The 16,228-nt window shown below is 44.1% G+C and overlaps 1 protein-coding gene across 1 annotated transcript; it reads right to left on the bottom strand.

Moving 5' to 3' along the window:
• Positions 1 to 4,073: 4,073 nt before the first annotated feature.
• LOC139446551 (uncharacterized) lies at positions 4,074 to 6,336 on the bottom strand. The gene is made up of 3 exons (XM_071227851.1): positions 6,313 to 6,336; positions 4,629 to 5,147; positions 4,074 to 4,577 (listed from the first exon to the last, which is right to left on the bottom strand). Exons 1-3 carry the CDS (start codon positions 6,334 to 6,336, stop codon positions 4,074 to 4,076), a joined length of 1,047 nt encoding a protein of 348 aa, XP_071083952.1.
• Between the last annotated feature and the right edge of the window lie 9,892 nt (positions 6,337 to 16,228).

Raw genomic sequence — 16,228 nt, 5'->3', positions numbered from 1 at the left:
TTCCATGTAAATGCAGAGTCACCTGTTTTCGTTGTCGTTCACCGATACCAAAGCGGCGTTTAAGGATTCGGTTGTTGCGGATGATGAATGAGTGAGTGACTGAGTAATTATTGTTTAACGCAAAATGAAAATGAAGAGAGTCACTGGGCTCCTTTTACTATATTTTTATTAAGATAACTGAACAACTGTTGTTTTTTTCTGTACCATATGTTAATTTCAGAGACTAGATGTTAGTCTACATCAGCAGTCATGCAGCTATTCTCGGCGGTGATGAAGAACGCTGAAATGTCCACATCAGTATTGAAATTCCAAACCAAATGTCCTCGTTTTGTACGTCACCTGAGCGAAATCCCATTTGTTCTTCTATTTTACACAACAAAATCTACATACAACGAGAGAAAATAACGTCAAAAGATAATATGATAGTTATTGGCCCACAAACATACAAAACATTTGTAATATATAGGAACGTCCCAGTGGGCGGGAAGGTGTTTTTTAGAGCCAGGTGTGTCACGTTACACAGAAACCTTTTACTCATAAACATATTTAACACATAAGCTTCTTTAGTCATTATTCACTCCCTTCGTATAAGTTCTATAGATGTATTGCAAACGCGCTGTCACAAACGGCACAAGAAAGCTACTGCGAATATTCATTTCAAGTCACTTTTTAAAAATTACTTGAATAGGAAGCGGTTAAAGGTATTCACCGAGGCTTGAGTGTATAGACTTTGTGTAATGGGTGAGGTGGGGTGAAATGAGGTTTAACGTCGCGTTCAGGATTATTGCACACGCGCGTGTGTGTGGGTGCTTGTACCATGCCGCAGTTTCACCTGGATACCCCACTCAGACACAGTATTCTGACCCTTTAGCTCCGAGACGACCAGCCCGTGTTTTATCCCTTCCGTGCCGAGCGCCAGACAGGTAACAACAAGTACCATCTTTTGACGTCTTTTAGTAAGACGCGACTGTCTTGTATGATAAATAGTGATAGTATTTAAAATGTTCTCTCAAATTATTTTTGTTGTTTTGCAAGATACGATGAATCAGGATGTTGTACTCCTGACGTGTTCAGAAAGTGAACTCCATTATGCCGTCATTAGACAACGCGGTTACGTTAGGCCCTCCAGTCTTTTAGTGTGACTCGATGACTATCTTAAGTTGTAATCTGAAAAAAGCATTGTCCAGCTAATTGTGTTATACCCTTTATTGAAACCTCATTGAGTCTGCTTACAGATATATGTCCACACACTCAATTTTCGACCGTGACGTTTTTGGCCGTATATTGTTTTGTGTTATGTTGAAATATATCCATGATCACCCATTGACGCGTGCCACTGCCTGTGACGTCACTATTGACGGGGAGCTCCCTTACATATTGTACACCGAGGTAGTGTTCCCAACCAAGAACGTAACGAAAGCGAGCCCACCACTACATCACGTATTGTGACAGGCTTGTTCATTGCAATTTTTGCGTTGCATCCAGTTTATTTTGTGATTGTCATTTTTTACGCGATATATTTTAGTAACCTGTTATCCCGCGAGTTCCCATTTGTATAGCCTATCAAATCTATCCAATACAGTCTATTATGTTTGGCAAGTCTAGATTACTGCAGTATCAGTTTCAGAAAATGAAGAAAGTCTCTGGGCTCCTATGTATTACATTTGATGACTATAAGTTAGCAACTGTTTTTTTTCTGTAAAATATATTCATTTTTGAGGCTAGATGTTAGTCTACCATTGTATTACGGCCAATATTTTAACAAAATGCACGGTAATGAACGGCAAACTGTCTAGAATTAATTCTTTGATAGGCATTTAGAAGATGGAGTACTAAGTACTAAGTCACTTGTTTGATAACAGTGTTAGAACTTACACCGACACGTCGCTCTTAATTGTAATACAGAAGTTCATCCATAAATTCTTATCCTTACTTGTCTACACTTGTTTCCCTGTATTAAACAGAATTTAAAATAAAGCCAAATTTTGAATGTATGATCTTGCATCGTCAACATATTAATCATTATCGACTGAACGTAGCTGATTTGAAAATATCTGATAATATGTATTGAAATTACAGGTTGAAAAAATCAATACGAAAATATTTCTGACAATATAATTAGATATCAAGTTAAATCCCAGGGAAAAATAAAAATGGTATCCAGTCTATGTTAACGACAAGGTGAAGGCCGCTTATTTGTGAGAAAAAAATGCATTGTAAGACATGACAAAGTTGACAAAATTTATGGATAACAACTTCTTTAATACTGTGGGTCGGTCGGGTAGCCTAGTGGTTAAAGCGTTCGCTCGTCACGCCGAAGACCCGGGTTCGATTTCCGACATGGGTACAATGTGTGAAGCCCATTTCTGGTGTCCCCCGCCATGATATTGCTGGAATATTGCTAAAAGCGCATAAAACCATACTCATTCACTCACTCACTCTTTAATACTGTAAAGGCGACGTTTCGGTATAGATCCTTAGACCGTTGTCAAGCAAGGAAAACGGTACAAGGACCTATACCGAAACGTCGCCTTTACAGTATCAAAGAAGTTGTTATCCATACATTGTGTCTACTTTGTCTTCCGTCAACTTCTAAGTAATGCCTATGAAACAATTTAATTGAAAGACATGTTCGTCTCCAACCACCACGTCAAACTAAAACACTAAAAATGAGACCCAACACATATCTTTGTTTTACTCTACCGCTAGTCACAACCATAAGTTAGCAAGGACGAGGTTGCAGTCGTAGAGAAGATGACGCTCAATTAGCCCAAACCTACAAGCTTGGCATGGCCTTATAAAGGACAACAATAAGGTTCAGCGCCGGAGGCAAACCGCTTTCGAGTGTCCACCAAAACAGATTCCATGAAGCGTGAAGGCGAAACAGTGACGAAATTATATGAATGGATCACTGAAAATCACTGCTTCACCGGCCGTTCGCGTAAAAGTAAGCATGTCCTGCCCAACTGGAAGCCTCGCCACTCACAGCCTGGTTCCCTGGGTATGCTGCGCTGACGCGACACTGTAGCGCCAGCACAGCATGCCCAGGAAACCAGGCTGCAGTACTCCTGCCAAGCGACGATGTCGCCTCTCAGACCAACTATTATGTCCATTCAATGAGTTATCACAAACTTGGCTCTGGAAAGATAAACATTGATATATGTCACTTAAAATAACTTGCTGTAAAGGAATGCTAGAAAGACGTATGGATTTCTCCCTGTGAAGCTTATGAAGTGCCCCATGGAGATTCCGGGTTTGAGTTGGCCCCTAGCAACCTATGCTTGCTCGCAAGAGGTGTGTATATGGGTGGGGGAAGCCTTGGTGACTTGAGTATCGCCGACAGCTGGATCGTTGCTCATAATATCAGTCACTGGTTTGTCTGGAACAGGTTGAACTTTTTATTATATATACCCTCACCTTTTCGCGAACACCTTATATCGTCAATATTTGACAGTGATTCACAAACACATGCTCATGATATAGTTGGAATCGTACAATTGACTCTGTTTTTTGCAGATATTTCTATTGGATATGGAAAGGGTTTTGTCGCTTTATTTACAGTGCCGGCATGGCTGGAGTGCGACAGGAATCAAGAATTGAGCAAGAATCCAGGAACCGACTCATGGAGTCGACTCATCAGAGGGGAGTTACAAAAATCACATATCTCTGTTTTGCGAGACAGTTTTCCTACACACGTCATAATCTACTCTGAGAATTATGTATATTTGTTTTTCATTTTAGCTCAATTGTACAATCATATATAATATCAATTCGTTTCATGCATCATAATGTTATAGATATATATCATCATGTTATAATGTGTGCAAACGTATTGGTGTGATGTCTGTTCTCTGTGGGCGCGTCGTGCAATACATTTCTTCTTCATTCTTCCCTCTTCTCTTCCTCCCCTTCTCTTCTTTCCCTCTTCCTCTTCTTCCCCTCCTCTCCTCCTCTTCTTCTTCTCTCTAATCCTCCTCCTTTTCCTACCCCCTTCTCCTTCTCTTCCTCCTCCTCTTCTTCTCCCTCCTCCCCTCCTCTTCTCCCTCCACCTCCCCTCCCTCTTCTTCTCCCTCTCACTCCTCCCCTCCTCTTCTTCTCCCTCCGCCTCCCCTCTTCTTCTTCTCCCTCCTCCTCGTCCTCTTCTTCTCCCTCAGCCTCCTCTTCTTCTTCTTCCTCTTTTTCTCCCTCTGCCTCCTCTTCCTCTTCTTCTTCCTCTTCTTCTTCTCACTCCTCCTCTTCTTCTCCCTCCGCCTCCTCTTCCTCTTCTTCATCTTCTTCTCCTTCTCACTCCTCCTCTTCTTCTTCTCCCTCCTCGTCCTCTTCTCCCTCCTCCTCCTCATTCTCTTCTTCTCCCTCCTCCTCTTCCTCTTCTTCTCCCTCCTCCTCGTCTTCTCCCTCCGCCTCCTCTTCCTCTTCTTCTTCTCCCTCCTCCTCTTCTTTTTCTCCCTCTCACCCCTCTTCTTCTTCTCCCTCCGCCTCGTCCTCTTCTTCTCCCTCCGCCTCCCCTCTTCTTCTTCTCCCTCCTCCTCGTCCTCTTCTTCTCCCTCCGCCTCCTCTTCTTCTTCGACTTCTTCTCCCTCTCACTCCTCCTCTTCTTCTTCTCACTCCTCCTCGTCTTCTCCCTCCGCCTCCTCTTCCTCTTCCTCTTCTTCTTCTTCTCCCTCCTCCTCTTCTTCTTCTCCCTCCTCCTCGTCTTCTCCCTCCGCCTCCTCTTCTTCTTCTTCTTCTCCCTCCTCCTCGTCCTCTTCTCCCCCGCCTCCTCTTCCTCTTCTTCCTCTTCTTCTCCCTCCTCCTCGTCCTCTTCTTCTCCCTCCTCCTCGTCCTCTTCTTCTCAGGCTCCTTTTCGTCTTCATCTCCCTCCTCCTAACCTCCCCAACCCCTTCTTCTTTCCCCTCCTTTTCTCCCTCCTCCTCCTCTTCTTCTCCTTCCTCCTCTTCTTCTGCCTCTTCTTCTCCCTCCTCCTTGTTCTTCTCCCTCCTCCTCCTCCTTTTCTTCTTCATCTCCCTCCTCCTCCTCCTCCTTTTCGTCTTCATCTCCATCCTCCTCCTAACCTCCCCCACCTCTTCTTCTTTCCCCTCCTTTTCTCCCTCCTCCTCCTCTTCTTCTCTTTCCTCCTCTTCGTCTACCTCTTCTTCTCCCTCCTCCTCCTTCTATTTATTCTTTATTATTATTATTATTATTATTATTATTATTATTTTTATTTTTATTATTATTTTTATTATAAACCACATATTATCTGTACGTTTTCAAAACGTTCTTGTTACTGCACATTAACAAGGCACGTCCGGATGAGGCCAAGCAGAATGCCTGCTGGCATTAGACAGCGTCACGAACCATTACTGAAAACGTCATTGTTGCCTTCAGAAAGTCAGTAGTGTTACATCATGAGGGAAATCATGTTGAATTACGTGAGAGGAACAAGTGGAATACTTTATACAACTCAGGAAGATAACACAATTGAACCCTCCCTGTACAATCAAGAAAAAGAAATGTAGAAAAAGAATGACATGCTGTTGCATTGTGTGTCATAGAATACGGAAGAATAGTACGGCAGAATATGGTGTGGTATACAATGTAACTAGTCTCGAAATGTTTGGAGTACGCTATCGTGTATGTATATAATTATGTTTTGTTCCAGGCACTTTAAGGTCATTTTGATATTTATTTTACATTTTTTTTAATTCTATTTTTGGGGTAATTGTTCCTGTGTTATTTTGTATTATTATTATTATTATTATTTATTTATTTATTTATTTATTTATTTATTTATTTATTTATTTATTTATTTATTTATTTATTTATTATTATTTATTTATTTATTATTATTTATTTATTTTATTTTTATTAAATTATTTTTTTATTGTTGTTGTTGTTATTATTTCTTTGAGGGGTGGGGGTGGGTGTGCTAATGCCCGACTGTCTCCGTTTTATGACATCAGAGACTTTGTCATAATATCGAGTTTGGGTTTCAAAATTCTGCTTCACTTACTGAGTAAACGGTACACCCTTTCTGTTTCGCCAGAAGATCCGGTTCAAGTTATATGCAGGACTGGTGAAAATGGTTTAACGCAGCATTCATGATCAGTAGAACCCAAGATAGATCAGGGGGCGTGTCCACAATGGAAAACTAGTGGTTGATATTATGGACAACGATCTAATATGTATACTATGACGCGCCACCAACCAGGTCACTTATTCACACCATTCATTCAACAATTCTCTATTTTTCTTGAGCCATATGTTCCCGTGTTTTTTGTCTTGTGTTGGCATGTGTTTGTGACGGGTGCCACCGGCGGGACAGGATACGCTCACCTTTTTGCGAACACCTGGTATCATCACTATTTGATAGTGGTTCATAAACAATGATGTAGTCTGAACCTTACAATGGTCTCTGCTTTTGGCATAGATTTGATGTGACATAGTCAAGGAGACAACATCATGCTTGCATGTTATGGTTCTGCTGACACTCCGAAGATGGCATTGCCAATGATAGTTCCTCCAGCGCCAAGATGCATTGTCAATGATAGTTCCTCCAGTGCCAAGATGCATTGTCAATGATAGTTCCTCCAGTGCCAAGATGCATTGTCAATGGTCACTGAGCAGGATAGCGTTGTTGGCACGCCGTTCATGACATACCAGCTAATAAAAATGTCATATTACTTATGATACTCACATTCGTATGCAGTGGAGTTGGGCGTGCAGTGCAGTGGAGTTGGGCGGGTTTGGGCTTGGTATGCAGTGGAGTTGGGTGTGGTATGCAGTGGAGTTGGGTGGGTTTGGGCTTCGTATGGTGTGGAGTTGGGCGGGTTTGGAGATGGGCGTGGTATGCAGTGGAGCTAGCGTGGTATGCAGTGGAGTTGGGTGGGATTGACCGTTGTATACAGTGGAGTTGGGCCTGGTATGCAGTGGAGTTGGGTGGTATTGACCGTGGTATACAGTGGAGTTGGGTGGGATTGACCGTGGTATACAGTGGAGTTGGGCCTGGTATGCAGTGGAGTTGGGTGGTATTGACCGTGGTATGCAGTGGAGTTGGGTGGGTTTGGCCGTGGTATACAGTGGAGTTGGGTGGGATTGACCGTGGTATACAGTGGAGATGGTGGGTTTGGGCGCGGTATGCAGTGGAGTTGGGTGGGTTTGGCCGTGGTATACAGTGGAGTTGGGTGGGTTTGGGCGCGGTATGCAGTGGAGTTGGGTGGGTTTGGCCGTGGTATGCAGTGGGGTTGGGTGGGTTTGGGCGCGGTATGCAGTGGGGTTGGGTGGGTTTGGGCGCGGTATGCAGTGGGATTGACCGTGGCATACAGTGGAGTTGGGTGGGATTGACCGTGGTATACAGTGGAGTTGGGTGGGTTTGGCCGTGGTATGCAGTGGAGTTGGGTGGGTTTGGGCGCGGTATGCAGTGGGGTTGGGTGGGTTTGGGCGTGGTATGCAGTGGAGATGGTGGGTTTGGGCGCGGTATGCAGTGGAGTTGGGTGGGTTTGGCCGTGGTATACAGTGGAGATGGTGGGTTTGGGCGCGGTGTGCGGTGGAGATAGTGGGTTTGAGCGTGGTATGCAGTGGAGTTGGGTGGGTTTGGGCGCGGTATGCAGTGGAGTTGGGTGGGTTTGGGCACGGTATGCAGTGGAGTTGGGTGGGTTTGGGCGCGGTATGCGGTGGAGATAGTGGGTTTGAGCGTGGTATGCAGTGGAGTTGGGTGGGTTTGGGCGCGGTATGCAGTGGAGTTGGGTGGGTTTGAGCATGGTATGCAGTGGAGTTGGGTGGGTTTGGGCGCGGTATGCAGTGGAGATGGTGTGTTTGGGCGTGGTATGCAGTGGAGTTGGGTTGGTTTGGGCGCGGTATGCAGTGGAGTTGGTAGGGTTTGGGCGCGGTATGCGGTGGAGTTGGGTGGGTTTGGGCGCGGTATGCGGTGGAGTTGGGTTGGTTTGGGCGCGGTATGCAGTGGAGTTGGGTGGGTTTGGGCGCGGTATGCAGTGGGGTTGGGTGGGTTTGGGCGTGGTATGCGGTGGGGTTGGCCGTGGTATGCAGTGGGGTTGGGTGGGTTTGGGCGCGGTATGCGGTGGAGATAGTGGGTTTGGGCGCGGTATGCAGTGGAGTTGGGTGGGTTTGGACGCGGTATGCAGTGGAGTTGGGTGGGTTTGGGCGCGGTATGCAGTGGGGTTGGGTGGGTTTGGGCGCGGTATGCGGTGGAGATAGTGGGTTTGGGCGCGGTATGCAGTGGAGTTGGGTGGGTTTGGATGCGGTATGCAGTGGAGTTGGGTGGGTTTGGGCGCGGTATGCAGTGGGGTTGGGTGGGTTTGGGCGCGGTATGCAGTGGAGTTGGGTGGGTTTTGACGCGGTATGCGGTGGAGTTGGGTTGGTTTGAGCGCGGTATGCAGTGGAGTTGGTAGGGTTTGGGCGCGGTATGCAGTGGAGTTGGCTGGGTTTGGGCGCGGTATGCAGTGGGGTTGGGTGGGTTTGGGCGTGGTATGCGGTGGGGTTGGCCGTGGTATGCAGTGGGGTTGGGTGGGTTTGGCCGTGGTATGCAGTGGGGTTGGGTGGGGTTGGCCGTGGTATGCAGTGGAATTGGATGGGTGGCCGTGGTATGCAGTGGAATTGGGTGGAGTTGGCCCGTGGTAAGCAGTGGAGTTGGGTGGAGTTGGCCGTGGTATGCAGTGGAGTTTGGATGGGGTTGACCGTGGTATGCAGTGGGGTTGGGTGAGTTGGCCCGTGGTAAGCAGTGGAGTTTGGATGGGGTTGGCCGTGGTATGCAGTGGAGTTGGGTTCGGTTTGGCCCGTGGTAAGCAGTGGAGTTGGGTGGAGTTGGCCGTGGTATGCAGTGGAGTTGGGTGGGGTTGACCGTGGTATGCAGTGGAGTTGGGTGGGTTTGGCCCGTGGTAAGCAGTGGAGTTGGGTGGGGTTGGCCGTGGTATGCAGTGGAGTTGGGTGGGGTTGGCTGTGGTAGCAGTGGAGTTGGGTGGGTTTGGCCATGGTATGCAGTGGAGTTGGGCGGGTTTGGCCGTGGTATACAGTGGAGTTGGGTGGGTTTGGCCATGGTATGCAGAGGGGTTGGGTGGGGTTGGCCGTGGTATGCAGTGGAGTTGGGTGGGTTTGGGCGTGGTATGCAGTGGGGTTGGGTGGGTTTGGCCGTGGTAGCAGTGGGGTTGGGTGGGGTTGGCCGTGGTATGCAGTGGAGTTGGGTGGGTTTGGGCGTGGTATGCAGTGGGGTTGGGTGGGTTTGGCCGTGGTATACAGTGGAGTTGGGTGGGTTTGGCCGTGGTATGCAGTGGAGTTGGGCGGGGTTGGCCGTGGTATGCAGTGGAGTTGGGTGGGTTTGGCCATGGTATGCAGTGGGGTTGGGTGGGGTTGGCCGTGGTATGCGGTGGAGTTGGGTGGGTTTGGGCGTGGTATGCATTGGAGTTGGGTGGGTTTGGGCATGGTATGCAATGGGGTTGGGTGGGTTTGGGCGTGGCATGCAGTGGAGTTGGGTGGGTTTGGGCGTGGCATGCAGTGGAGTTGGGTGGGTTTGGGCGTGGCATGCAGTGGAGTTGGGTGGGTTTGGGCGTGGCATGCAGTGGAGTTGGGCGGGGTTGGGCGTGGCGTTGCGTGGGGCAGAGCAGGGTCGAGTAGAGTGGTATGGAGAGGACTGGACCGGACCGGGGCGTCGTAGAGAGGAGCGGGATGGAGAGTTAACTTGTAAGGTCGTTTAGCTGGTGCGTAATCTAGCGATGTATTCACCACTGAGACGAGTACTCATGTGTATGAAATAGTGCGATGAAATAGGGTTTGTATTTCAAAATGAAACACGCTCCGTAGATATGATTGTGGTGTGATTGCTGACGTCACTTGTGCAGAAAATAATTTACCTGAAACTGAAACAAACGACTTTAAAAACTCCTCCAAATATGAAATGTCAAATGCCTGGAGCTGCAGATGATTGAGTGTATATTGCTAAAGACATCGAGATTATAAGTTATATATATTGATAGATGAATGAATAAAAGGTCAAGCGGTTGAAATGTGACTCTAATTAGTTAAAAGGGCAAAGAACAAATATTTTATTACACGTTGGAGGGAAAGGATCATGTATGTAACATACCCAAACCAAAGTAGATTCAGACAGGAATCAAATGCATTTTACTTGTTTGGGTTATAGAGCACTATGAAATTTGAAATAGCATACAAAAAAATTAATAGATCGTGGAATGCGAGACTAAATACTTGATAGGATGAGAGGCGGGTGACACGATGACATATAGTATAAAATTACATATTCAACTTCTAAATAAATGGTAACATGCAAGATCGAGCTATTGTCGATATCTATTCAACTTTTCCATAAACAACGGATTGATACAGACAGATAGATGGAGAAAGAGAGAGAGACAGACAGACAGTCAGAGAGACAGACAGACAGTCTCTGAGAGACTCAGAAGGGGTGCACATACCCGTTGCTGTATTGGAAAAACTAAACTATATATAACCTTTGGTGCCATGCTTTTAACAATTATAACATTATTTCACTTATTATTGGCTAACAAACCGCCTCCGTGGTCTAGTGGTAGAGCGTCCGCCCGGGCAGCGGAAGGTCCGGGGTTCGATCCGCGGCCGCGTCATACCAAAAGACGTTAAAAGATGGTACTTGTTGTTACCCTGTCTGGCGCTCGACATTAAGGGGCTAAAACAAGGACTGGTCGGCTCGGAGTCAGTATACTGTGTCTGAGTGGGGTATTCATGTTAAACTGCGGTATGGTATCTCAGTGAGCTAGCACTATAAATCGGCATCAGTCCGGACTAGTACAAGCAGCCACACAAACACACACACATACACATGCACGTCGCTATATAAGTGCAGTAATCTTGGACGCGACGTTAAACCCCATTTCACCTCACAAATAGAGAATCTCACCCGAGAGAGAGTTAAGGGACTATGAAAGTCCAGTTTCCACCCTTGCCGAACTAGGCTGGAATTTCGGAGATATGTTTTGTCTGTACAAACGAGTCTATGCATAGTCCAGTCAACATCGCGCAACGAAATCGACACCCGGTTCGTAAACTGCTGTGCAGATTTAGGTCGATTGGAGGATTTAAAAATACATTTGTACCGTCAACTGTGTGTCTACAGATATTTTCCAAATCTGGTCATGTTTTAAATCAAGGTGCTCAAATAATTTGATGCATTTTTAAGCAAATGCAAGTAATATTATAGTTGGAATATGATTTAACCACAAGGCTACCCGACGGCCCCTGAGAACAATAGACGTAGATAGATAGATAGATAGATAGATAGATAGATAGATAGATAGATGGATGGATGGATGGATGGATGGATGATGGATGGATGGATGGATGGATGGATGGATAGATAGATAGATAGATAGATAGATAGATAGATAGATAGATAGATATCGATCTGTTGCCGAAAATGTCGGCTCCAGGATATTTTCAATATCATGGATTTGGCTGTCAGATTTAATGTATTTGACGGTCATTTTCTTCGTCATCTTTGCCCTTGAGTAACGGACTGTCATCAATCAGCACAGACTTCATTGCACGTTAGATCCGTCACTTCAACCAAGCAAAACAAATGTTCTGCAAGCAATTCCAGCGCTCTTCAGCCAAGACACAGAGAAATGAAACAAACAAAAACTATGGCTGACACTTAAAATGTCTTTAGCTTTGGCAAGAAAATACGAACAAGTTCTTCTGCGGTTTAATTTCTGTGGAACGGAGATACCTCTCTACAATCGACGTTTTCGTGACTTTTTGATTTGATTTGAAAAGGAGTGAATACTGGACGAATCGAAGAATTTCATCATAATTTAAGCTGCGCATGGAGTGTAAATATGCTCGCGAAACACTGGCCGTTTTTCACCAAACAAGCTTGTTTCTTCACTCGTCTTCCCTCTACAATGTATGCCGGGTCACGTGTATTTGGAGAATAAAAATTAAACAGATCTGGAAATGTCCAATTCGATCATTTTGAAATGTAGGCGAGATGCCCAAAATTGAAGAAATTGACTTTTTTGGACGGAATACAGCAAGTGAAATAGCCTAAACGTGTCGCTCGGATTTTTTAGCATTAAATCCATCACGCAAAATAGATTTATGTACAATTGATTTCGTTTTTTTCGGGCTCAAGTTTACGTGCGAATATGTTTTACCAGGATTTCCTCGAGCACTACAGCTTATGTGATACGTTGTCAGTCGAATTGAAGGCCTGAAAGTTATCGTGGATCGAATTTACTATTTTTTATGGTATTCAAGTAAATGCGTTGCCGCAGAAGGCCACGAAATGTATATTCCCCGTAGCAATAATCTCACAAACGTGTCGCAATAATCAATTTACTTATAAGTCTTTTTTACATACATGTATCAAGGGGGTTCATTTGCAGTACATTTATAATGATGTTTACGGAGAAAAAATGGCGAAATATTGAAGGAACACGCGGGACCTGGAACCTCTTTAAAGATAACACACAAATACACTCCTAGTTGGTTTACGGGCGCTTCGGATGCTGTATTGGGAGGTTTGAAATAGAAATCTATAGATATGTAGTGCTGCAAAAACGGAATTCGATGGTCCTGTATAATTCTGCTATCCTACACATATAGTCCACTATCCTACACATATACAGTCCACTATCCTACACATATACAGTCCACTATCCTACATATACAGCCCACTATCCTACACATATAAGTCCACTATTCTACATATAGAGTCCACTATCCTACACATAAACTCCACTATCCTACACATATATTACACTATCCTACACATATACAGTCAACTATCCTACACATATAGTACACTATCCTACACATATATAACACTATCCTACACATATACAGTCCACTATCCTACACATATAGTACACTATCATACACATATATTACACTATCCTACCAATATAGTCGACTATCCTATACAGAGTCAACTATCCCACAAATATATTACACTATCCTACACATACAGTCAACTATCCTACACATATAGCACACTATCATACACATATATTACACTATCCTAAACATATAGTCAACTATCCTACACAGAGTCAACTATCCTACACATATATTACACTATCCTACACATACAGTCAACTATCCTACACATATATAGTCCACTATCCTACACATATACAGTCCACTATCCTACACATATAGTCCACTATCCTACACATACAGTCCACTAACCTATATATATAGTCCACTATCCTACACATATAGTCAACTATCCTACACATACATTCCACTATCCTACACATATACAGACCACTATCCTACACATATAGTCCACTATCCTACACATACATTCCACTATTCTACACATACAGTCCACTATCCTACACATATAGAATACTATCCTACACATATAGGCCACTATTCTACACATATGGTCCACTATCCTACACATATAGTACACTATCCTACACATAAAGTCCACTATCCTACGCATAAACAGACCACTATCCTACACATATACAGACCACTATCCTACACATATACAGACCACTATTCTACACATATAGGCCACTATTCTACACATATGGTACACTATCCTACACATAAAGTCCACTATCCTACGCATAAACAGACCACTATCCTACACATATACAGACCACTATCCTACACATATACAGACCACTATCCTACACATATAGTACACTATCCTACACTTACAGTCCACTATTCTACACATATACAGACCACTATCCTACACATATAGTACACTATCCTACACTTACAGTCCACTATTCTACACATATACAGACCACTATCCTACACATATAGTACACTATCCTTCACATACAGTCCACTATTCTACATATATACAGTCCACTATTCTACACATATACAGTCCACTATCCTTCACATATACAGTCCACTATCCTACACATACAGTTCACTATCCTTCACATATACAGTCCACTATCCTACACATATACAGTCCACTAGTCTACACACACAGACTCAGATTGATGGAGGCGTGGGAGCGACCCGCCGATTACAGTAGTCCCATTATACTTCCCCGTTCTTGTAAACTTGAGTTGACGATATGACGCGTCAGATGCATGTACACATTACAGGGAACGTGCACAATCAGGGCTCGTGTGTTTAGCGCCTGAGTCAGAAAGGCCCCTTTACACAGGGCTGCGACCTTTGTGCCACCCATGAGCGATCAAAAACTGGCCAGGACGCTCAATGGTCGCCTGAACCAAGAAAATCATGTATCTATGTAACTGCTCGAGTTGTTCAGCGGCTGCAACCTCAATGAAACGCTGCACTTACTTACTTAAATTGGGAATTTAACGTGCGATATCCGACATATGCGTATTTCGCGCACGGTACAAGTAGCAGCAAATGTGGATAGTGGAACATGTGCAGCAGAACACATCTATTACCTGGCGACCACTGGGCGACCACTGGGCGACCACTCACTCACCCTCACTCACCCTCACTCACCCTCACTCACTCCATCCCTCACTCAACCACCAAACCAGACCCACTCACTCACCAATACAAATATGATTCATTATCAAATCGGGGCAGAACAGAATATTTGGTGTACACAACATCATCTGTTAGGTATATTTGCCTTGTATTAGGACAATCAATGATCCGACATGTCAGATACCCTGACACACCCGGCTACTGTGTGTCTGACATCAAGATACGAGGGAATTCGCTGCTACTTCACAGATCTTTCTCTCAACTCTCTATAAACGTGCATGCGAAATGTCATAACATAGACGTTCATTCATATTTATGACAATCTATATACGCAAACGTAGGTTTAGTTGCGTATTTGGGAGTCCTGAAGTAGAGGTCTGGCTCCATAATCGTAAAGAGCGTGTTTCTATTTCCACGACAGTCATAAGCAGCTGTACAATACGCACAAAGTAACAGACCGAAATGAAAAACGACCTTTAACATTTCCCGTCTAATCAGAAATTATTAAAAACCGTTTCGAAGATGTTTACAAAGTAATGAGTATGTAATAAAGTTATCAATGGCTCTAAAATTGCCATCTTTTCAGGATAATAACGAAAGATATCTTCGATCAGTTTAAGCCCCTTTAGCAAACATCCAAATCATTGAACTATTTCATAAACTGATACGTGACGTTTATGCTCAAACTGTAATCGTAACCGTTCTTCATATGTCGATGCCGATAAATATGCAACTGTTTGCGTGATGAAATAAAGAATCGTTTGGGCAAACCAAAAAGATGTTAATCCTGAAACGGAACACGCTTCTTTGATAGCATCTCCCTTTAACACATATGCAAGCTTTGTCTGGTTGCAATTTAGTCTCGATTAAAAGTGCCACACAAATTTCACGATCCAATTTCCTGCAGTAGAATAGAATAACATGACATGCATGCTATTTACACTCGACCAGAAAATACCGGCCACTCCACGATGAACTGGTATCGTGCGGTCTGTGTTTACATAATGGAACGCAAACAAGCATGCATGTCCGCCATTTTGTTTACAATCTGGGAGGGACATGCGTAAACAATAGCAAGAAAGACACTGACAAGCTCGTTAAATATTATAAGATGTAAACTCGTTGACGAAGTATAATTAACGGCTATATTTATTTCAACATATTATAAACAGTGGTCGTATTGTGTAAACTACATTGCTAAACAGCGGTTAATGATATTTGAGCATTTTAATCTAACCTCCGACCATCGTCTTTCTCAACAGGAAGCGCCGGAAATTGTATTGTGTGTTTTAAGGTTTCTTACCATGAGGCGCAGCGTTCAGTTAGGTAACTATAACAACATATGCATATGTTTCCTTCGGTTTTATTGTTTCCAAAACAATTGACACATAATGAAGAGTTCTTTGCAACATATTACTTTTTGTGAAAGAAACGCCATGTTGTTTGGAAGTCGGTGGTTGGTTGAAAAAATGGACACCAGAGAACGATCAATCTCGATTATCTCCCGAAACAGATACCATTGAGCGTGACAGCCAAAATGGTGTTGAAAATTACATGAAGGGATCATTGAAAATCAGGAATGTTAGCAGGTGTTCGCGAAAGAATCATGTTGTGTTCTGCCGGTAGCACCCACTCACACAAACTTAAAAAACGTAAACTGTCGTGCAGATTTCGGTCGATTGCAGGATTTGTAATGCATGTACACCGCCAACTCGTTGTCAGCAGATATTTTCCAAATCTTTTCATGCTTTTAATGAAGGTTCTCACGTGATCTGGAGCACTTCGCGATGTAAGACCC

The sequence above is a fragment of the Haliotis cracherodii genome, unplaced genomic scaffold, assembly GCF_022045235.1.
Source record: "Haliotis cracherodii isolate W230 unplaced genomic scaffold, xgHalCrac1.p SCAF_6, whole genome shotgun sequence".
Lineage (NCBI taxonomy): Eukaryota > Metazoa > Mollusca > Gastropoda > Lepetellida > Haliotidae > Haliotis > Haliotis cracherodii.
This window is presented reverse-complemented; position numbering and strand designations above follow the sequence as displayed.